Source organism: Eulemur rufifrons, chromosome 3, assembly GCF_041146395.1.
Source record: "Eulemur rufifrons isolate Redbay chromosome 3, OSU_ERuf_1, whole genome shotgun sequence".
NCBI lineage: Eukaryota > Metazoa > Chordata > Mammalia > Primates > Lemuridae > Eulemur > Eulemur rufifrons.
The window spans coordinates 82086134-82109211 of record NC_090985.1 but is presented as its reverse complement, the minus strand read 5'-3'; the positions used below and the strand labels follow the sequence as shown (position 1 = coordinate 82109211).

The 23078-nt window shown below is 38.0% G+C and overlaps 1 protein-coding gene across 10 annotated transcripts in view; it reads left to right on the top strand.

Moving 5' to 3' along the window:
• Positions 1-12672, top strand: part of TERF1 (telomeric repeat binding factor 1) — a 41601-nt gene extending 28929 nt beyond the window's left edge. For 4 of the 10 annotated variants that reach the window (XM_069466366.1, XM_069466364.1, XM_069466363.1 and 1 more), the window contains 2 exons: positions 3702-3785; positions 12297-12672. In XM_069466366.1, coding sequence (XP_069322467.1) covers positions 3702-3785; positions 12297-12473 — 261 coding nt within the window. In that variant the 3' untranslated portion in view covers positions 12474-12672. Of the gene's footprint in view, positions 1-3270; positions 3383-3681; positions 3786-12296 lie in introns of those variants that run through there. The other 6 variants (XM_069466360.1, XM_069466358.1, XM_069466359.1 and 3 more) reach the window with 4 other exon arrangements.
• Positions 12673-23078: the final 10406 nt, after the last annotated feature.

Genomic DNA, 23078 nt, shown 5'->3' with positions numbered 1-23078 from the left:
GTCACAACTTTGCAAATATTGCTCCATTTTCTGATTTCGAATGCTGCTGTGGGGAAGTCTGACATTAACCTGACCTTTCCCCACTTTGTATGAGTTGCTTTTTCTTTGTACATGGTCAGATTTTTCTAAAATGTGCATGTAATGCTGTAAATCCCTCTTTAATTACTGCTTTAGTTGTATACTACACTTTTAATGTTGGATTTCAGTTCAAAATATTTTTTCATTTCCCTTGAGACTTTCTAGTTGATGTATGGGCTATTTAGAAGTTGTTTGTTTAATTTCTAAATATCTTTTTGTTGTTGATTTTCAGTTTCTATTTCAGTGTAAGAATATACTTTGTATAATTTTTTTAAATTTAAGATTGGTTTGTAGCCCACGGGATGGTCTATCTTGGTGACTGTGAATGTGCACTTAAGAAGAATTTGAACTCTGCTATTATTGAAAATGTTTTAATTAGGTCAAGTTGCTAATAGTGCTGGTCAGGTGTTCTATATCCTTACTCATTTCTTGTCTACTTGTTCTGCCAATTACTGAGGGAGAAGTGATAAAATCTCCAACTATGATTTTTTTTTTTTTTTTTTTTTGAGACAGAGTTCTCTCTGTTCCCCGGGCTAGAGTGCCATGGTGTCAGCCTAGCTCACGACAACCTCAAACTCCTGGGCTCAAGCAATCCTCCTGCCTCAGCCTCCCAAGTAGCTGGGATTATAGGCATGCACCACCATGCCTGGCTAATTTTTCCTAATTTTAGTTGTTTGGCTAATTTTTTCTATTTTTTTAGTAGAGACAGGGTCTTGCCCTTGCTTAGGCTGATCTCGAACTCCTAAGCTCAAGCAATCCTCCAACTTCCCAGAGTACTAGGATTACAGGCATGAGCTACCACGCCTGGCCTCCAATTTTGATCTTGAATTTGTCTGTTAATATATTAATACATTTATCTATGTTAATTTATTAGTTCCCTTTTGCTTTTTTAGTCCTTTAGCACTTGTTGGAACAATTCTCTCAGTATTAAAATCTCTTTGTTCATGGCTAATTTCCTGACCAGAGCCTACGTAGTACATATATTAAGTTTCCATATATGTTAGGTCTTCTTGGTCTACTCCTGCAACAATACCATATTGTCTCAATTACTATAGTTTTGTAATAAAAACTTAATATGTTATAGGGCAGTCTTATTCTTCACCAAGAGTATCTTGACTGTTCTTGGTATTTTGGTCTTCCATTGTGTTAGGAAAAAGAACCTGATCCTAGAGGATTATAGGCGGTAAACCTGCTGCCATTCCACAGGTGCCAAGGGTAGACTACAAGACTTAATGACTCAGTGTAAGACAGTTTATTACAGCATAACAAACAGCATGACATTGCTATGGTTGTGCTGGTTCCCCTACCCTAGGTTCCATGGGCAATAAAGTGGGCCCAGATAGATGTTTTGAAGACAGCTGATGAACTCAGAGCCAAGGGCCTAGCACTTCCTGAGTACGCTGCAGAACACTGTGGCATAGAGCAACCAAGTCACTGCCATCTCCCAGGAGAGAGCAGGTCCGTGGTTATCATGCTGAGGTTTCCTTGACCTACTTAGTTGCCTGACTAGCTGTAGAAACTACACTCACTGCACAGCATCAGGAGATGAATAAGCCTTGTACATTCAGCAAGGTGGCAATGATGAATAACCTCTCCTAACATAGAATTTTAGAATAATCTTAAGTTATACAAAAAACCCTGTTGAAATTTTTATTTGAAATTGCATTGTAACAATAGATCATTTTGGAGAGAACTTGACAGTATCATATTAAGTCTTTCTATGCATGGACAAAGTATATTTCTCTAACATATTTTTATATATATAGCCATCCCTCTATGTCCATGGGATGGATATATACAGTTGTCAGTATACATGGGGTATTGGTTTTAAGACCCCTGTGTACACCACAATTTCACCTAAGCTCAAGTCCCTTATATATTAATAAAATGGCATAGTATTTGCAAATAACCTATGCACATCCCTCCATATATTTTTTTTTTTCTTTTTGAGACAAGGTTATAACTCTCTTTCCCTGTCTAGAGTGCAGTGTCGTCATCATAGCTCACTGCAACCTCAAACTCCTGGGCTCAAGTGATCCTTCTACCTCAACCTCCTTGGTAGCTGGGACTACAGATACATGCCACCATGCCTGGCTAATATTTCTACTTTTTATAGATATGGGGTCTCGTTCTTGCTCAGGCTGGTCTCGAATTCCTGGCCTCAAGCAATCCTCCTGCCTCGGCCTCCCAGAGTGTTAGAATTACAGGTGTAAGCCACCGCACGTTGCCCCTATACACTTTAAATCATCTCAAGATTACTTATAGTCCCTAATACAATGTAAATGCTATAAAAATAGTTGTTACACTGTATTTTTTAATTTGTATTATTTTTATTGTTGTATTTTTAATTTTGTTTCCCAAATATGTTGACCTGCAGTTGGTTGAATCCACAGAGGTGGAATCCATAGATACAGAACCTACCAACACAGAGGGCTGACCATATATATATATATATATATATATATATATATATATAAAAGAAGCTTACATTTGTAAGAATTTTTATAAGCTTCTTATAACATGTTTTATATATTATAGTGAAACTTTATAATTTACTACATATAGATCTTATGCCACTTTTGCTAGTTATCTCAAAGAATGTCATGTTTTTGTTGCTATTGTAAATAGTATCTTTCAATTGTTTTAATTAAATATTTTAACTGTTTGCTGCTAATGTATAAAAATCCTGTTGCTTTTTTGTGTATTGATCTTCTATTCAACCATCTTGCTGAACCCTTTTAATTATATTTAAGATTCTTTTTTTTTTTTTTTTTTTTTTTTGAGACAGAGTCTCACTCTGTTGCCCGGGCTAGAGTGAGTGCCGTGGCGTCAGCCTAGCTCACAGCAACCTCAAACTCCTGGGCTCAAGCGATCCTCCTGTCTCAGCCTCCCGAGTAGCTGGGACTACAGGCATGCACCATCATGCCTGGCTAATTTTTTCTATATATATTTTTAGCTGTCCATATAATTCTATTTTTAGTAGAGATGGGGTCTCGCTCTTGCTCAGGCTGGTCTCGAACTCCTGAGCTCAAACGATCCGCCCACCTCGGCCTCCCAGAGAGCTAGGATTACAGGCGTGAGCCACCGCGCCCGGCCTATATTTAAGATTCTTTTAGGTTTTCTATCTAAACAATTGTCTTTCAATAATTACAGTTCTATTTCTTTTCAGTTAATATATACATTTATTTCTTATCTTACCAAATTGACTATGAATAAGAAAGAAGAATTGAAGAAAGGGTTATACTTCTTATATTGTGTCAAGTACTCCTTAAATATTATCTTAAGAAAATTTAACAACGATTCTGTATGATAAATATTTTTCCTTTCTGTAACGGATGATGAAAAAATAGGCTCAGGGAAGTAAGATGACTTGTTTAAAGACATGATAAGAGTCAAGACTTAAACCACTCCCCCTCTGATTTTCAAAGACTGATCTTTGCACTATACTGTGCTGCTTCCAGATTTGAAGGAAAAATTTAAATGTAGACTCTTTTTCTTACAATAGCTAAAAAATAAATGGGAATTTCATGATAATCTTTAAAAATAATTTCTACTTTTCCTTTTATGTGAAACAATTTTTGATAATGTTACTTGTACTTTCAGATGGAAGAATGATAAAAGAGAGAAGAGCCACTGAAAGCATGAGAATACATGTTTCAAAGAATCAAGAAGTAACTCCTAAGAAACAACGATCTAGGAAAAAACAGGTATTTGTTCTTTATTGTATTTGAATAATACTTGTGGACATTAAAGTTATGACTTGAATAATTGTGGTTGTTTCACATTATTTTCTTTCAACCCTAAAAAGTCTTGAATATAAAATATTTTCTCTTTGCCATCTTTGATATTGCTGTCTTAGATTAATTGATTAATCAGCCTATTCAGTATTCCAAGAAAATATCCACATTTTTAAAATAGTCTTAAGTTGGGTATTGATACTGACAGCTATTTAAAATTACTATTATACCATCATAAATAAAGTCAGTTCATCAGAGGTAAGGTGACACTTATATCCACATCGTAAGCTTTTATATTTAAATCTTTCTAACAGGGATCCCAATTAAATAAGATTCTTCTATACTTCGATCATAAAATTTTATCAAGGAAAGTCAGTTTTAGGGCTTAATTCATTTACTTCCCCTCTCAGTAAGTGTAGTCCTGTGTCATCTGTCCAGAATCTGAAACCATTATTTCATTTTTATCTGATTTTCTAGTTGTTTACAGCAGGTAGATAAATCTGGTCCACATTATTCTATTGTGGCCAGAACTTTTTTTAAATTTAAGGTGGGTTTTTTGTTATTTTTTGTTTGTTTTTTAAAGAGACAAGGTCTTGCTCTTTCACCCAGGCTGGAGTGTGGAGTACAGTGGCACGATCATAGCTTACTATAACCTTAAACTCCTGGGCTCAAGTGATCCTCCTGGCTCAGCCTCCAAAATAGTTAGGACTAATTTTTAAATTTTTTGTAGAGATGGTGTCTTGCTGTGTTGCCCAGGCTGGTCTTGAGCTTCTTGCCTCAACCCATCCTCCTGCCTCAGCTTCCAAAATGCTGGGATTACACGCATGAGTCACTGTGCCCAGACATTTTTTTTTTTTTTAATAACAAGCAAATTTGCAAATGGCTCATATTGAGGTGTTGCAGCTAGGGTCATGGTGCAGGCTATTAGGGATATCTCCTGTGACTCAAGTTTAAGGTTATTTGGGGCTTTATTTCTCCCCCAGTGAACATAGCAACTCCTACTTTTGATTTGCTTCCTGCAAATACTACTTGTCTGTGTGGTACATTTTTTAGTCTTTTTTTATTTTTTGTTTTTTTTTCTTCTTTTTCTTTAATTTTTTTTTTTTTTTTAGAGACGGGGTCTCACTGTTCCTCAGGCTGGTCTTGAACTCCTGAGCTTACGCGATCCTCCTGCCTCAGCCTCCCAGATTGCTAGGATTACTGGTGTGAGCCACCATACCTGGCCTCCTTTTTTAGTCTTAGTTTAGTCTTAGTCCCACCATTTCTGTCCTTTGGAGCTCTAGTAGGTTTAAGGGGAGCTCCTGCTGTTGCAGATCAGGGATTTAGGGTGTGCATCTCAGAGTGTGTTTTTACTTTGGGAAAGTATACACCTCAGGCTTTCTGAGATCTGTAGGCAAAATGCCTATGCCCCTGTTTCCTCACATATCCTTTTTCGATTGGCACTGATTATGTTCCACTTCCACCTATATTATGGTTCAGGTTACAGATGTCTCCTACTTTTTTCAGAGTTTGGGATTTTCTTTCTTTCCTTGTGGTTCTTGGGTGAATTCTCAAAGGAGAAGGGGGAAATGCCAACATTATGCTACCACATGCAACTACAGGTCATACATTTTTTTTGTGCTTGATTTTTTTTGCAGTTTGAATATGATGTATGTAAATGTAGATTTTTTTTATTTTTATCCTTCTTGGTGTTTTATGAACTTTCTGGATCTGTGGTTTGGTGTCTGTCATTAATTTTGGAAAATTCTCCGCCATTATTACTTCAAATCTTCTATTCCTTCCTTCCTTCTTCTGGTATTCCCATTATATTTCCAACGTGTTATACCTTTTGTTATTGTCCTATAGTTCTTAGATGTTCTTTTCTTTATTTTTTCAGTCTTTTTTTTTTTTTTTGAGACAGAGTCTCACTCTGTCACCCTGGGTAGAATACAGTGCAGTGCAGTGGTGCCCTAGCTTACTGCAACCTCAAATTCCTGGGCTCAGGTGACCCTCCTGCCTCAGCCTCCCCAGTTGCTGGGACTACAGACGTGCGCCACCATGCTTGGCTAATTTTTCTATTTTTAGTAGAGACGGGGTCTCACTCTTGCTCAAGCTGATCTTAAACTCCTGAGCTCAAGCAGTCCTCCCAGCTTGGCCTCACAGAGTGCTAAGATTACAGGCATGCGCCACCGCGCCTGCCCCATTCTTTTTTGCTTTGCTTTGCAGTTTGGGAAGTTTCTATTAACATATCTTCAAGCTCACTGATTTTTTTCCTCAGGTGTGTCTAGTAATCTTATGAGCCCATCAAAGGCATTGTTCATTTCTGTTACTATTTTGTAGATTTCAAGCATTTCCTTTTGATTTTTTCCTTAGGGTTTTTGTCTCTGCTTACATTTACCCATCCGCTCTTTCCTGTTGTCCGCATTTTCCATTAGAGCCCTTGGCATATTAATTAGTCATTTTAAATTCCAAGTCTGACAATTCCAAAACCTCTGCTGTATCTTAGTGTAGTTTTGATGCTTGCTTTGTCCCTTCTGATTGTTTTGTGCCTTTTAGCATGCTTATAATTTTTTTTGTTGATAGCTGGACATAATGTATCAAGTAAAAGGAACTTAGGTAAATGGGCCTGTAGCATGAGGTTTTATCTTTATTTGGCTAGGAGTTAGTCTGTGTTTATTATTTGCTATAGTTGTAGGTATCACAGGCTAAAAGTTCTTCTCCTGTCCTTGTTTTTGTCTCTCGTTGTCTTGAGTTTCCTTAGAGACTGCTTCTTACTAAGGGTCCGAGGTACCTCTTTCAGATGCAACCCCCAGGATCCTGGCTGATGTGGTGGTAAGGCAGGGGGAAGGGAAGCATTCTATAGTCCTTTGTATAAGTCTCACTCTTTTAGTGAGCCTGTGTCCTGGGCTGTGATGTTTGTAAGTACTTTTCAGTCTACTGCCCCCACTACCACCACCCCTTGGGTGAGACAGGAAGGCTAGAGGGGGCTGCAATTGGGTATTTCCACAGGTCAGTGAGGCTCTTGTAAAGGTCCAGGGTTATGTTCTGGCAAAATTAGTTTCTCTTAAAGGCAGGCTTTTGTTAAGGAGAACAGAATGTTCTGGGAGTATTTCAAAATGGCTACTTTTCTCCTCCCCCTGTTAGAAACAGGAAGGGATTTTTGTCTGATCTTCCCGCTGAGACCTCGTGGGGCTCCTGGAGATAAAACTCAGAAAAGTGGCCAGGCGTGGTGGCTCACGCCTATAATCTCAGCACTTTGGGAGGCTGAGATGGGAGGATCACTTGAGGCCAGGAGTTTGAGAACAGCCTGAGCAACATAGCGAGACCCCGTCTCTACAAAAAATAAAAAAATTAGGCAGGTGTGGTGGTGTGCATTTGTAATCCTAGCTACCCTGAAGGCTGAAGCAAGAGGATCTCTTGAGCCCAGAAGGTTGAGGTTACAATGAGCTGTTGTCATGCCACTGCACTCCAGCCTGGGTGACTGAGTGAGACCCTATCTCTCTCACACACACACACACACACACACACACAAGACCTCAGAAAAGTGTGTGGGCTTTGTGAAGACTGGGCCCCTGGAGTTTTTAACTCTTAAGTTCTTCCACACTTAGCCTCCATCAGTTCATCAATCCCAGTTAATTTCTCCTACCAATACTGTGGCTCTAGCTGCAAGTCTCTGCTCCTGGTAATTCCTGATTCTGTGTAACTGCCTGTCTCTCTAGTGTTCAGGGCAACAGTTTGCTTTGTGACGTTAATTCACTAATGGATCTAAGAAGAATTACTGATGTTCAGTTTGTTCAGCTGTTTTCTTGTGGAGACTGGAGTGATTTTCAAACTCTTCACATGCCACACTAGAAACCAGAAGTCCGCCTCATACGTACAATTGATCTTTCCCTGTAGTTTTTCTGCCAACAACTCCAAGTGAGATTGTATATGTTACTTATAGATACATAGCAAGAAAACAGTTTTTCTCTCTCTTTTCTTTTCTATGAAAAACAAAATGTAGGATATCGACCACATAATCCGTAGTATAGGTGATATCATCTATCACTTTCCATGCCAAAAAAAGAATTCTGTGGCTAGCACAAGTATCTGGTTTTATTTTTTGGTTTTCCATGGTTGGCTTTTTGTTGGAATACTTGTTTAGAAGATGAGCGACAGACTTTATTTTATTTTGTATTAAGGCCTTTGTTTCTTTAAAAAATTTTTCATTGCAGTAGTCCATGTCTAAATAGACAGTTTTCTCTTTGCCACATTTGTCTGTTAAACAGACAAAGGTATTTCTGTCCGCCTTACCACAGTTTAAAGAAACTTCCTTTGATAAATGTATTCCATTCAAGAAGAAAAATAAATACCTTTCATTGAGGGCTTTTCTTCCACAAAGAGTATACAATGAGAATTACTATAACAGTATTTTCTTTTGCTATAAAGGGTATCATTTTAAAGGCATTATAGAGCATTTTTTACCCAAAAAAGTCATTAGACTGGATGTGCAGTTTTCAGACATAAATTATATAAACAAACTCTCTGGCCTTAGCAAAGAAAAAGATTGGTACATTTTAACTTGTTATGGGATTTTTGTATCTTTTTAGGCTATTGGCATGGCTAGTGTTTGATGATTTTTTTTTTATTGATTTAATTTTTTATTTTTCAAGAAAAGCAAAGGAGAAAAGATAATGGGACAAAGGACATGGGTTTTATGTCCAAGAAATTTATCATCTTAAGCTCTTTTTTAGTTGTGTGTCATGAATGGAATCTAGTACAATCAGTTAAATGTATGAAATGGAGAAATTAAGAGTTTTAAGCAAAGCAGTATACTTTTGAAATTGTACTGCCCTTATGTTCTCTTTCTGATCTGATGTTGACAGGCCAATCGTGTTGCTCATTCAACTTCATCTAGAGAAAATAAGAGTTGCACCCGTGATTACTATGCCTCTTTAAGCTCTACACTTTTAAAGATTACAGTGTTAATTATTTGCCATATGATTGCTTATTCCCTATGATGCCTTTTTTTGGGGGGGGGGGGAGGGTTGGGGTTGGTGTTTGTTTTTCTTGTTTTGTTTTGTTTTGTTTTGTTTTTTTGTAGCTGGGACTACAGGCTCACACCACACCTGGCTAATTTTTCTAGTTTTAGTAGAAATGGGGTCTCGTCGTTGCTCAGGCTGGTGTTGAACTCAAGCTCAAGCAATCCTCCTACCTTGGCCTCCCAGAGTGCTAGGATTATAAGTGTGAGCCACCTCACCCAGCCCCATATAATGTTTTTAAGACTCTTTTATAGATGAAATTAAGCAAAGACTGAAAACATTCAGATCAAACAAAATAATCAAGGCGTAATCAGTCACGAAGTAACAATATATCAAGCTAAAGTTGCTCTTTTTCAGTAGAATAAAAAATGAAATACTTAACTCTAAACCCTGTGGTTGTGTTCAGTTAATCTTTTCTGAGAAAATTAACAACGTTCCTCTAGATTAGGGGTCAACAAAATTTTTCTACAAAGGGCCAGATTGTGAATATTTTAGTCCTTGTGTGACGTAAACAGTTTCTGTTACCTAGTCATTTTCTTTCTTTTTTTTTTTTTCAATGACTTTTTAAAATGTAAAAATGATCTTTAGCCCCTGGGCTGTAGAAGAACAGCCTTGGGCTAGATTTTGGCAGTAGCTTGCTGACCTCTGAGGTAGGTAATTCACTGGAAAACATTGTTTAAACTTACTGTACTCAGGAACCTAAATAGGATTCAAACAGAAAATGATTAATTTCTTGAGAGAAAGAGGTTTTTGTATATCATATATCTTGCTTTCTGTTAAAAGTAATAGAACTTAGATAAAAGCAAGAAAACAATGCTGTATATGTATGGTATTTGCATAAACCAAAGGCTACTTTTTAAAGCTGAATAAATGTGTGACAACTTCTTAAAACAACAGAAATTGTTAACTTGGGAACCATGGAATTGATAGGCTTTTTAAGGGGAATCTACTGGGTCTCCAAAATTTTATGTAAAATTTTAAGATAACTACACTCTTAACTACACTTTTCTGGGGGGTGGATCCATAGCTGTCATCACATTTTCAAAGATTTATATGACCCCAAAGATTAATAACTTACTGTTAAAAGTACTTTTAATCAGTCATCCCATACATGCAAAATTTACATCTCTTTTGGTTTTGTGTCAGTTAATAACAAGCAGTGTAGTGAGGCTTTGTAGGAGCGGGGGCTGGGTCAGTCAGTAACAGATGGTCAGTACGAGGATGTCAGTCTTTGTCTAGAGATGGGTAGCCATGCATTCGTAGGCAGTACAGTTGCTGATAGGTGTACTACAGACAAGCAATAGCAAACACAGGCAAAGGAGAGACCAGATATTTTGGGCTCAAGCCACAAGAGCAGAGGAATCAGGTTTAAGGCAGCTGAAACAAACTTCTACAAGGGATTTGGTTATGGTCACTGCCAGTTTTTATGGAATTAAGTCATACACAAGACAGTTCTCATCTCATGTTTGTCTTCTTCAGACCACCTTGAATTTCTTCTAATATTGCATCAGACAACTGGATTTTTTTTCTTATAGTAAAATACGTATAACATAAAATTTACCATCTTAATCATTTTTAAATGTATAGTTTGGTGGCAGTAAACACTTTCGTATTGTGCTACCACCACCATCTATCCACAGAACTCTTCATCTTGTAAAACTACAACTCTGCAGTTGTAGTTTTACAAGAGAGACAGGGTTTTGCTCTGTCACCCAGGCTAAAGTGCATTGGTGCAGTCATAGCTCACTGTAGCCTCGAACTCTTGGGCTCAAAGTGATCCTCCTGCCTCAGCTAATTTTTAAAAATTTTTTTTAGGGATAGGGTCTGTATATGTGCCTAGGCTGTCTCAAGTGCCTGGCTTCAAGTGATACTCCTCACTCTCCCAAAGTGCTGGGATTGATTATAGGCATGAGCCACTGTGCCGGCTTCTACTTTCTATCTCTGTGAATTTGACTATTCTAGGCACCTCATGTCAGTAAAATCATACATTATTTGTCCTTTTCTGTCTAACATATTTTACATACATAATGTCTTCAAGATTCATCCCTGTTGCAGTCTGTGTCTGAATTTTCTTCCTTTTTAAGACTGAATAATATTCCATTGTGTGTATATACCACATTTTGTTTATCCATTCCTCCATTGATGGGCACTTGGGTGGCTTCCACATTTTAGCTATTGGGAATGATTCTGGTGTGAACATGGGCATACAAGTATCTCTAAGGTTCTGTTTTTGATTCTGTTGGACATATACCCAGAAGTGGAATTGCTGGATCATATGGTAGTTCTATTTTTAATTTTTCAAGGAACTCTGCCGTACTGTTTTCCATAGTGGCCAGATCATTTTCATTCCCACCAATAGTGTACACAGGTTCCAATTTTTCTATATCTTTACCAACACTTTTTATCTTCTGTTTTTTTAATAGCAACCATCCAAATGAGTATAAGGTGATGAACTAGAGTTTTAAGGAAAATGTGCAAGTCTACCAGGGAATTTTTCATAGTCTAGACACAGTAAATAATCACTGAGATGGTCAAATCACTCCTTTAGTATGCCAACAGAAGCAATTTTGTTGGTCACCTATAGAAAAATGCCAAGTTATCAGTAATTTTTCTGTATATAGTATTAAATTTGATTTAAAAGAATTTTTAGCCATTTTCTCCCAACATAAAATTGTATGTTTTTTGGCTGGGCAAGGTGGCTCATGCCTGTAATCCTAACACGTTGGAAGGCCAAGGCAGGAGGATCATTTGAGCTCAGGTGTTCAAGACCAGCCTGAGCAAGAGCGAGACCCCATCTCTACTAAAAATAGAGAAATTAGCCAGGCATGGTGGTGTGCACCTGTAGTTCCAGCTACTCGGGAGTCTGAGGCAGGAGGATCACTTGAGCACAGGAGTTGGAGGTTGCTGCGAGCTAGGCTGATGCCATGGTAGTTTCCTCAGGGCAACAGAATGAGACTCTGTCTCAAAAAAAAAAATTGTATGTTTTTAAATAATTTATGTTAGTTATGTTTCTAAAAATCTGTTTTAGAGATTTGAGTTTCATACGTGTATACAATATTTCTCCAACATAGGTAGAACAGGGTTCTCACCGAGTTCATTAATGGAGTACTAAACATTCATATGTTCTATTTGATAGATATGGTGGATTAATAAATACCAATCTATTAACAGTTGAAGAAAAGCATCCAAAGAGACAGTGTGGGCTTAAAGTCAGACAGATTGGGTTGGCGTGTACCTGTCAATTTCTAGCTGTCTGATTTTGGCAAGCTGAGCTTATATAAAATGGACAGTAATAGTAATGACCCTTAAAAATATCATAATGATAAATATAAGATCTTATAAAAATCTAAGAAATGTATGGAGAAATATTCCGTCTTTAAGAAACTGTAAGTATTATCTTGATAAAAAACAGTTGCATTTATAGGTATATTCTTCTCAAATAATTGTTTCTATAAATAACTGCTTTACTTTTTATTAAAAGGCATGGCTTTGGGAAGAAGACAAGAATTTGAGATCCGGCGTGAGAAAATATGGAGAGGGAAACTGGTCTAAAATACTATTACATTATAAATTCAACAATCGCACAAGTGTCATGTTAAAAGACAGATGGAGGACTATGAAGAAACTAAAACTGATTTGCTCAGACAGTGAAGACTGAATGTGTTTGTAAAGCTTGATAAAGGGACAGTTAAATATTTTGATCACTACATTTTGTTTGAAACTTGCTGGTCATTAAATGTGTCTTAACATTTTTGTTTAAAGCATTAGAGTATTTTTCTGTGACAGTCAATATGAGGGTTTGTGCTATAAGAGTAAAATTATATGTCATCATTGTATTCTTTAAGAATCTTTTTATTTTGATAAAATGTATATTTGTTGAACCTTGTCACATGAAATATCACGATCCTCAAGTCCTGTTCCAATAAAAAAATTAAAAACTGGTAAGAGAAAAAAATAATATTTCTCTTAACCTGTTCTGTGTCTGTGGGTTGACCTGAACCCTGTAACACACATAAAAATAAATTTTCTATAAAAAAAAAATGAATTTTCTAAATCATTGTATAATAGTCCTTTGATATGAAATAATGACTTGATTTATGGCTTTACTATACCACTTGATTACTAAGATATTTACTAACAGAATGATAAATTTACAAAGTAATGTATAAGTATAGCATACTTAAGTTTTCCTTAATAGTTTATATAGTTTTCCTTTAATAGTTTCGTATAAAGGAAAAAACTAGAAAATAGTAATACCCATAGGACAAAATTTGTCCTATTAACAAGAAGAGCTTTGTGTCTCATTCAGGAATAATTTGACTTTTGTTTCCAGTGTTAACTTTGACAAAGATGGTGTTGAATAAAGTTTCTTTATAACCTGATGCCATAAATACCAGGTTCTCTGATACCTTCATTTAATGTATCGATATTGGGGCTAAATACTATTCTGTAAATGCTTAAATTGGTATTAACCATGATCATCTTGACATCCACGGTAAATAATAGGGTTTTATGTACCTTACGTACTAGACAATTTTGAGTTTTCACCAACATTTTATTTTTTAGATCAACAATTATTTAGCATTTCCAGTTATATGTTCTTTGTTTAACAAGTGAGTGAAAATATTGAAGTGTTTGCATAAAAACTGAAATGATAGTATTTTGTAATCTCTGTTCCATTTCCTATTAAAGTTTTATACAATTACTTTTCTCATTGTTCCTGAATTTATGTTGCCCTGTATATATAGTAAACAGAGACATGGATAATTTATTATGCTATGTTTCCTGAGTCTGTCCTGTTACACAACAAGATACTGTTGCTGTGTTTCTTGCAGACATTTTGATGATTAGTGCCAAAGCTGGCATCATTAGTCAATACAGACTTGTAAGTCAGCTTCCTCATTTCAAACACATAAATCACCAAAATTTGCAAACATGGCACAGTAGGGAGTTCCAAAGATCTTATCTCTCCAATGAAGCAACTAATAAAGCTGGCAAAAACCTAGAATCAACTTTTTGGAACTCTGGTATCTAATAAAAACAACCAGGGGAATGCTTAATGAAGGAAGAGGTTATTAAATTTTGGTAAACGGGTTTTGGTGTCTTTACTTCCCCACCTACTGTTTTTCATTAACGCTCGGCAGCAGCTGTGGCCTGCATTCCTGGTGCAGCCTGATGGTGCCAGAGGGGGCAGTATATATCTTGTTCTCATAGAAGTTTAGGTGTGCATTTTGACCTGTCTGTCTGGCAGTTCCTTCAGGTCCACATCAGAGATTTGCCTTTGTTTTGCCTTTTCCAGACTGGACTATTCTCTAGACTGTACTAACCTCACAAGCAGCGTTTTTGTCAAAAGCATTTAAAGACACTATCTGCAGCAACCTGGGACCAGGGATAGCAGATGGGGCATGCAGCAAATAGAACAAAAAGCCTGGGAAGGAAGATTGTTAGGGCTCTGAAGGGCTCTCATGTATACTAGGAAGACTGGATGTGCACACACATGCCCAGGACTGGACACATTTTCAGAAAAGACCTAGGCTTGACCTCTGACTGGTCTTTAGGTTCCATGTAAGCAGGAGGTGAAGGCTAAGGCAGAGTTGTAGGTGACCTGGCTAAGAATGAATCTGCAAAGGCTGGAAGAATATCTTTTGTTTTGTTCTTTTGGACTTGTGACATTTAAGGAAATGAAGTGAAATGCTGTATGTATTCTTTGCCATCTTTTCTTTCACTCTACATATGTTTGTACAATTCAAATCGTATGTAGCTGTAGTTTATTTCCACACCATAAACCATTATATGATATTTATTATGCTATTGGTAAGCATTTGAGTTGTAAAAATAAAGTTGTGAAAATAAATGAGAACAGACTATTTATTCTGAGCTTGCTATAGCAAGGGAATCAGCCACAATCTCTTGTGTTTGGCAGAGACTCAAAGACAGACATGTTTATAGTGGGAAAATACTTTATGATGAATACAAGACAACGGGGGAAAGGCTTCAGTCATGCTCTGGTTGTAGGGTGTTGGCATGAGAAAGAGGCTGACCAACTAGGGGCAAGCGTCTTATGTGATTGAGGGAATATATTTGGCTTTCCCTGATTGGTCCCAAATTGGAAGTGGGGACAAAACATTAAAATGTAATGCAGTTGTTGACTAAGTCCTGACCATTCTGAGAGGATCACTGCAGAGATTGTGGCTTGCCTTCAGGACTGGTTGCTGCAGAGGTTGTGGGTCAGGGTTCTATTGTCACATGGGGTCTGCCCATTGTCCGCTTATATATTCAGTCTCCCAGAGTTATTTCCAGTTTCTGGCTGCTAGGCTTTTACATTTTGCATGAAGTGTAACATTAGGAATAATATTAACCATGCATGATGTTAGGTATGCATACTGTAATCCCTAGAGCAACCATTTTTTAAAAAAATACAGATAAATAAAAATAAAATACAGATAGGCAATAGAGAAATTAAAATGGGATACTAAAATTATTCAAATAATCCAAAAACAGAAGGGAAGCAAAAACAAAACCACAGGGACTCATAGAAAAAAGAAGATGGTCCATCTAAATCCAACCACATCAATAACTGCATTAAATGTTAATGTTCTAAGGCAGGGGATAGGCAAACTTTTTCTGTAAAGAGCTACATAGTAAATATTTTAGGCCCCGTGGACCATACTCTGTGTACCCTGCTTGGAATTAGCCATAGACAATATATAAATGAATGGGTATGGCTGTGTTGCAATCAAACTGTATTTACAAAAACAGCATGCTAGGCTTAGCCTACAGGCTATAGTTTGCTGACCCCTGCTGTTGAGTTGTAGATTTTGTTTCCTTTTGTTAAAATTTGTTGGACTTCATTCTGGCGGGCAATTACTCCTGAATCTGGGAACTTCTTTTATTTCTTTTTCCCCCCAGGTTTGGAAGTTTCCAAGTTTGGAACCACTTTTAAAGTAAATTAACAGGTTGCTTTTTCACAACCAGCCTGGTAGTGAGAATTCAGGCTGCAAACGCACAGGATAGGTGACTGGCGACAACCTCTTAGTTAAGCCAAATACAATGTTCCCACAGTTCCTTGAGGAGAAGGAGGGTTTGGATTAATTTCTGGTTTAATCTTCCCCTAGGAATATAGTCTTTCTGTGTCCTCATTTAATTATTCCTACCTCAGTCTGGCCTTGGGCTTTGACTTCTGACCCCTTAGATGAGGTGGAGAGGACAATAAAGGAAGTGTGGAGTGTAAAAGGGCCCCTGTTCCTCCAAGGCTAAAATTCAGACCTCTCCGAAGATGACCTGCCTAGTGCTGGAACACAGCCTGTTGGTGGGGAAGAAACTGGCCCGAGGGTGCAGCCGGAGCTGATCTGGAATAGCAACACACCATGCCCGGGCATGTAGGTGGGTGGGAGGTGGCCGGGGGCATAGCGGGAACTCATCCACATGGCTTCCCAGCTGGATGGCAGTGAGAGAGAACCGGAACCAGGAGGGAATGGTCTTCCTGTCACCATCATTCCAGAGCCCTCTTTATCAATGAAGCTGAACAGTTATCATGTCAAGATATGTTTACAGAGTCCAGCCCGTGTCTGGCTATCACAAAGCAGGGCAAAGAAGGGTAGATTTGGAGCTCAGAGCCAGCACATAATTGATAACCAGCACTTAAGGTGCTTTTAGTTTTTCCAACTTACCTCCTCCCACACCCACATCCCCCTTCGTATGTCAAAATACTTTGAATATTAAAGTAAATCTTCATTTAAATCTACCCTGTGTTGAAAGGGCAAAAATAGAAGACAATTTGAGTAAAGAAATGTGATATTTTATGTGATCTACAACTCTCAAAGGAGGAGTACTAATTTTTCAGGGTTTTTATGTTATTTACAAGAGATAATTATTTAAAGAGAAAATTATTTTTTCCTTTCTACGTGAGTCTTTGAGGAACTGCATCCATCTTACCCTTGAGAAATTTGCATAGTGCTTTGCTTTGCATGGAATATCTCATGCAATTCTTGCAAAGCCCTGATGCATAAGCAGAACAGTGTCATGAATTGCATGTCACAGATGAGGAATCAAGCTTCAGGTATTTTGACTTGCCCAAAATCGACTTGGCAAGTGACAGAACTTTTATTTATTTGGTAATATTCCACAATTAACACTTTTCATTATTCAAGCAGAATTCTCTTCCCCTTTATCCTGCACATGTTGATGCGCTCACTATAAGGAAGTCCAGGTCAGTGATCTCGACACCAGTGTAGCTCCGCAGCGGCACAGGACGGTAGAATGTACGGGAATTCCTCAAACTGCACCTATAATTGAACTGTATTTTTCACTGAAGTGTGTTTTTTCATTATTTCGGAGATGCTTGTTCCTCTGTCTGGTTAGGGATCAGTTAGTTGGCAGTGGCATCAAATAGGTTTCCGTCTCACTAATCCCAAGCCTTTCTACCACTACCAAGTGGATCAAACACCAACAACTTTGATGAGCCGTTATTCAACGGAATCATATCATGAGTAATTTTGAAAAAAAAAAATCTCTGTGTTATAAATTTGGAATTTGGAATAGGAAGAAGGTTGAACATGTGTTAACACTTATTACGTCTCAGGGGACTCTGAACTGTGGTTAAGTGCTGCATGTGTACAAAGCACAGCAGGAGCACAGAGGCAAAATGTGCCTCCGTCAGCTTCCCTTGACACCCGTTTTTAAAAGCCCTATCTTTCCAGATCATTCTTTGTATCCTAACATTAAAAAAGAAAGGAAGAATACAGAATGGCACTAAATGGAAGGGCTTCTGCTCCATCCTACTTTTTAGAGGCATCACCCTTAACGGTTTGTAGCTGCACACGCTCTGGTGGCCCTGCTCACTGTCATTCTAAGTAACATGCTTATGCTGCCGTTCACTGGCCACTGAACCTTGGCTGAAACCTACCGCGGGAACTCCCTGGTGTGGAGCTGCAGCGGTTCGCTCCCTCGCGCTGTGCCCGCCTCTCCCCGCCTGCTCCCGTGAAGCTTTGTTCAGTTTCATTCTTCTGCTGACCTAACCTTCTATTTATTTTATTTTATTTTTTTCCCTTGAGACAGGGTCTTGCTCTGACACCCCAGGTAGAGTGGGTAGAGCACAGTGGTGTCATAATAGCTCACAGCAACTTCAAACTCCTGGGCTCAAGCATCCTCCTGCCTCAGATCCTCGAGTAGCTGGGACTATAGGCATGTGTCACAATGCCCAGATAATTTTCCTATTGTTCTGTAGAGATGGGGGCCTAGCTCTTGCCCAGGCTGGTCTCGAACTCCTGAGCTCAAGCAATTCTCCCGCCTCGGCCTCCCAGAGTGCTAGGATTACAGGCGTGAGCCACTGGGCCTGCCCGAGCTTCTCTTTCTCATGGCACCAAATTTAGAGGGAATTCCTGGGCTCTGCTACACAGAATGAGGAAGTCAGGACCCTCCACTCCTCTGCACCTCCCCTCTCCCCAGCTTCCCACTTGCTCCCTCACTTAGCTATTACTTTTACATTGTTAAGGATTGTGTCGTGTTGGTTGGTTGGTTGGTTTTGTTTTGGTTTCACCATTCACAGCTTGTCCATCAATTATATTTAAATATTTTGTGCTTTATGTATGGGTGGATTAAAAAAATCAGAAGCCAATAAACTTACATTTTGATTATATAGTATATTATTCATATTAGATCCTAGAAGTGTGATTGACTCCAAAAATGTAGTCCTGTATCATAAAATTCATACAACTCAAAGAGTGTCAAGGTAATTATATTCTCTCTTTCTCTCCATTCCTTCCCTCAGTAGCTCAAAATCATGCCACATTTTAGCTTGCTTCATATTTTGATCACGCTTTTATTCGCAATTTCTTCCTGAAAACTTTAGGAAAGTAATGCATGTTCATATTTTAAAATTGAAATAGTTCTATATGGCTTAAAACGGAAAACACTCTTCCCTTCCACCCCCTTTCAATGGTCCCTAAAGGCCACTCTAAGCAACTCTTTGAGCTCTTTTCTCAGGTATTGATTTTTATATTTATTAAAAACATGCTCCTGCTGCTGTTCATTATTTTTCAGTTTGAGCTATTGTCCTGCTGACCTCCCACTGCTCAGTGTGAGGGGTTCGGTGTCCTGCCTGCTCCCCTCGGCCACACCCCACATGCAAACACACACATTCCACTCACACGCGTGCTTCTCCTCAGTTCTTTCAGTTTATTTATGTCAGTTTTTGGTTAAATCGGTAGTCAGTGTTTATATCATTGTGATTCTGTAACTATTATTTACACCTGAGCTGTGTAGTTTCTATGTACCTGTCACTTACGTGTCTCCAAATTCTCTGACCATATTGAAAATCTCTGAACACATTGGAAGATGTCAGCCATTCTGTGATTGCATTGTTTCCTGGAGCCGTCCCTCCTCCTGCTTCCAGGTAGTCTGGCGGCTCCCTGGGCCTGCTGCAAGCTGTCACGCTTACACTGCCCTTCATCTGAGCCTGGAGATCCCAGTTGTGTCTCCCCTGGCTTGTGTTCCCTACTCGATGCTCTTGTCTGGTTTACACTGCTATTTAGGTAGAGCACCTCCACCTAAACCTTCTCAGAAAAGACACATAGAATGAAAAATTTTTATATCTTGCATGTCTGAAAATATTCTATCTTCCCATTTGATTAATAATTTTACTGGATATAAAATTTTAGTTTGGAAAACATTTTCTTTCTGAATTTCAAAGGCATTGCTCCATTGTCTTCTAGCTTCAAATGTTGCTTTAAGTAAATCATCTGATACAATTCTAACTACTGATTCTTTCCATGTGACCTACTTTTTTCTCTCTGAAAGATTTTATATTCTCCCATCTGATGATCTGGAATTTCATGGTAATGTACCTTGGTATGAGCCTTTAAAAAAACAAACAAAAAAAACCAACTATTGATCTAGGCACTAAATGGGCTTTGGAGAACTCCCATTATCCAGATGTTGGATTTCTTTGACTGATTCTCTAATTTCCTTATATTTTGTCTCCTAATTTCTGTCTCTTTTTTTCTTTTTTCTTTTGGTATACTTTCTGGGGAAAATGTCAGTAAGCTTTATCTTATAAATTTTCATAGTATTTATATATGACTATCAAACTTTTTAATACCGAGAGCTTTTAATTCTCTAAATGTTCCTTTTTTGGGGCATCCTATCAGTCTTTCATGATTGATATCATTTCATCTCTTCTGATCCTGGCATTGTTCATTTCCTCTAAGTTTTGTTATATTTCTTCTTTCTCTTTCATTTTGGTTTCTCTCTTTCTTGTTGGTGGTTTTCCTCCAATGTTTGGTTGTCCTATGCTGTCCATTTATATTTATGAGCGGGAATGAAAAAGCTAACTGAAGCTCTGTGAGCACTGATAGGGCATGTCAAATGCTATGGACTGCATGTTCATGTCCCCCTGAAATTCATATGCTGAAACTCTTATCCCCAGTGTGATGGTATTTGGAGATGGGCCTTTGAGAGGTAATTAGTTCATGAAGGTAGAGCCCTCATGATGAGATTAATGCCCTCATAAGAAGAGACACGTGCATTCTCTCTATCTCACTGTCTTTAGTTCTCTTCTCTCTCTCTCTCTCTCTCTCTCTGCTATGTGAGGACAGCAAGAAGACATCTATCTGTAAACCGAGAAGAGAGCCCTCACCAGACATCAGATCTGCTGGTCCCTTGATCTTGTACTTTGCAGCCTCCAGAACTATGAGAAATAAGTATTTGTTGCTTAAGACACCCAGTCTATGATGTTTTTGTTACAGTAGCGTGAACTAACTAAGAGATCAGGGTAAAGGTGAGCCCGTATAGTGATCAGACATAGACCTGGTTCTTTCACTGGGGGACCCTCAACTATCAACACCTATAGTCATTTCTCTTAGATAATCCATTTCCTCCAAGATGAATGTAGCAGACTTTTGTGTGGGGGTGAGAGAGGGAGTGAAGGAGGGTCATACACATCCCTGGTTGCAGCATTCTCGGAGCACATGGAAAAGGGAACTGGGATCACCAGTCAGAATGGAGACTCAGGCTCCATTTTCTGTCCTCACGACTGGCGTTTCCAATCTGGAGACCCCTCCATAAATCTTCAATGGGGCTGTTGACTTGCTGCAGCATGAGGAAGGGGATCTAAGGCACTAACTTCTTGTAACAACAATCAACCATTCCCTTAACGGAAACACTTGGAACCTTTCGTTCCTGAGTCTTTCTAGGGAGCTGTAAATGACCTTGCTTACTCAAATTCATCCCTGCAGGAGTTTGGCTTTCTTCTCCCTTTTTAGACAGCTTCTGCTTTTCTGGTCCTGAAATTTTACGGTCATCTCTTTTCTGCTTTTTTTCTCTTGACCTCCTTATCATTATATATGGATTTTTTTTGGGGGGGGGGAGAATTTTTAAAATCCTTTATCTATAAGTTTATTGGGAATTGGGACATAAATACATGTGTTTAATCTTCCATCTTTAACTGAAAAAAAAGGTTCTATTTAAGACCTTTTAATAAAGCTTCTGAATCCTCGTACCTCTGAAAGTCTGTGTCTTGACTTCACACTTTATTAGCCATGGCTGCTCTAGAATGCTAGTTTCACACTCATTTGCCCTCCGAGCTTGGAGGCTTGATTCTACCAGACTTTAAGCATCCACTGACACTGATGAGAAGACTGCTGTCTGCTCACGGGGACGCCTGTTCCTGTATAGATAATCTGTTTTCTCTCTCTGAAAGGGTTTATGGTCTTTCTTTATCCTTAATTTTCAATTTCACAGATTCATCTCTAGGAGTGAGAATTTTTTTATTCATTTTGTTTGGTGCTCAGTGGGACCTCCCCACCCTAGGGAGAATGGCTCTCTGATTCCACCTTCTTCTTGTTCACAAAAAAAAGTCCCTTTAGTCTCGTTCATCCATCAGTAGATTCTCATTTGCTTTTTATCTTCAAAAAAATTCTTCAAAACCTCTGGGCTGATTCCATCCACCTCATTTCTCATGTACGTTGTGGACTTATTCTCGTTTGTGAATCCCATAACCTCAGTGGGATTTGAGGGAGAGCGAGGGTAAACGTGTCTCTCTCTGCCACCTTGACATAGATGTTTCACTTCTCCTTCGTGATGCTCATCATGGGATTGTTTGGACCTCAGGATGCCAAGTTCCCCAGGTCTTTGGTTTCTAAGCCAACTTGTGGTTGTTTATATGAACTTTTACTAGAATATTCTTACAGGGCAGAAACCAGTTTTACTAACATCATTTTTTGTGCATACTAAGAAAAGACAGCTAATAAAAATTTTTATGCCAGAAGAAAACCAAACAATTTAAATTATTGCTATTGCTATTTATGCCCAGTTATAACACTCTTGAATAAGAACAACCAAAGCAATACTCTGTGATTATAGTTCACCTTATTCCTCTTTCTACTCTTTCTTTCTTTCCCTTTTTTTCCCACTTTTCTCTTCTAAATGGCCATCATCCCTAATTTCTTTTCCCTTCTTTCCTGCTAGGTATATTTATTTTTGTTCAAATTACTTTCCATGTACACATTTGAAAATCAGTCTGTTAAGTGATTCTGGAGCCTGTAAATCATCGTAAAGTGCCTGCAGAAAGGACCCTAAAGCTAAGGTACTCATTAAAACAGAATGCCAAGAGGTCTTAAATACTTTGATCTTTCACTTTGAAAATAAAAACTTGTGGTTCTTCATTAATCACTTGAACTACATGATTCAGTTCTGAACTGTTTCCTTGGGCTTTGCTAAAATTAATAACAAGCTTTTCAAAATCATTATGGAATAGTTAAGGCTTCCAGCCTATGAAATTTTCTCAAGAATAGAAATAACAAAAGTATAACTTCAATATGAAAGTAATTAGTGGCCATGCACCAAAAATTAAATGCATAAGGTGAAAAACTGATTTTATACAACTCAATTATGTTAAATGTTATAACACACATTGGAACCATAAATGCATCATAGCTTTATTGCCCTTAGTAGTCATTGTAACTATTTCTATCAATTTTGAAGGATTTTTTGTTTTTGGTGAAATTGTCTTTATTCTGTGATCAGTCCAGAAAATTTGGGTTATTTTCTAATCAAACAAGTAAAGAGCTTTTAAGTGTGAACAGAAAGTTTATTTACTGGTATAAAAATTTTAAGTAACATTGAAAATTACCCAGACATACATTTAAAAAAATCTTGCTTTATAAATCTTAGAAATAGCATTAAAATGTTAATACTGAACTTATAAAGTTGCTAGCCTTGGTGAGACTCAAATTTTCAATATTATTAATTTCCAAAGAATTTAATT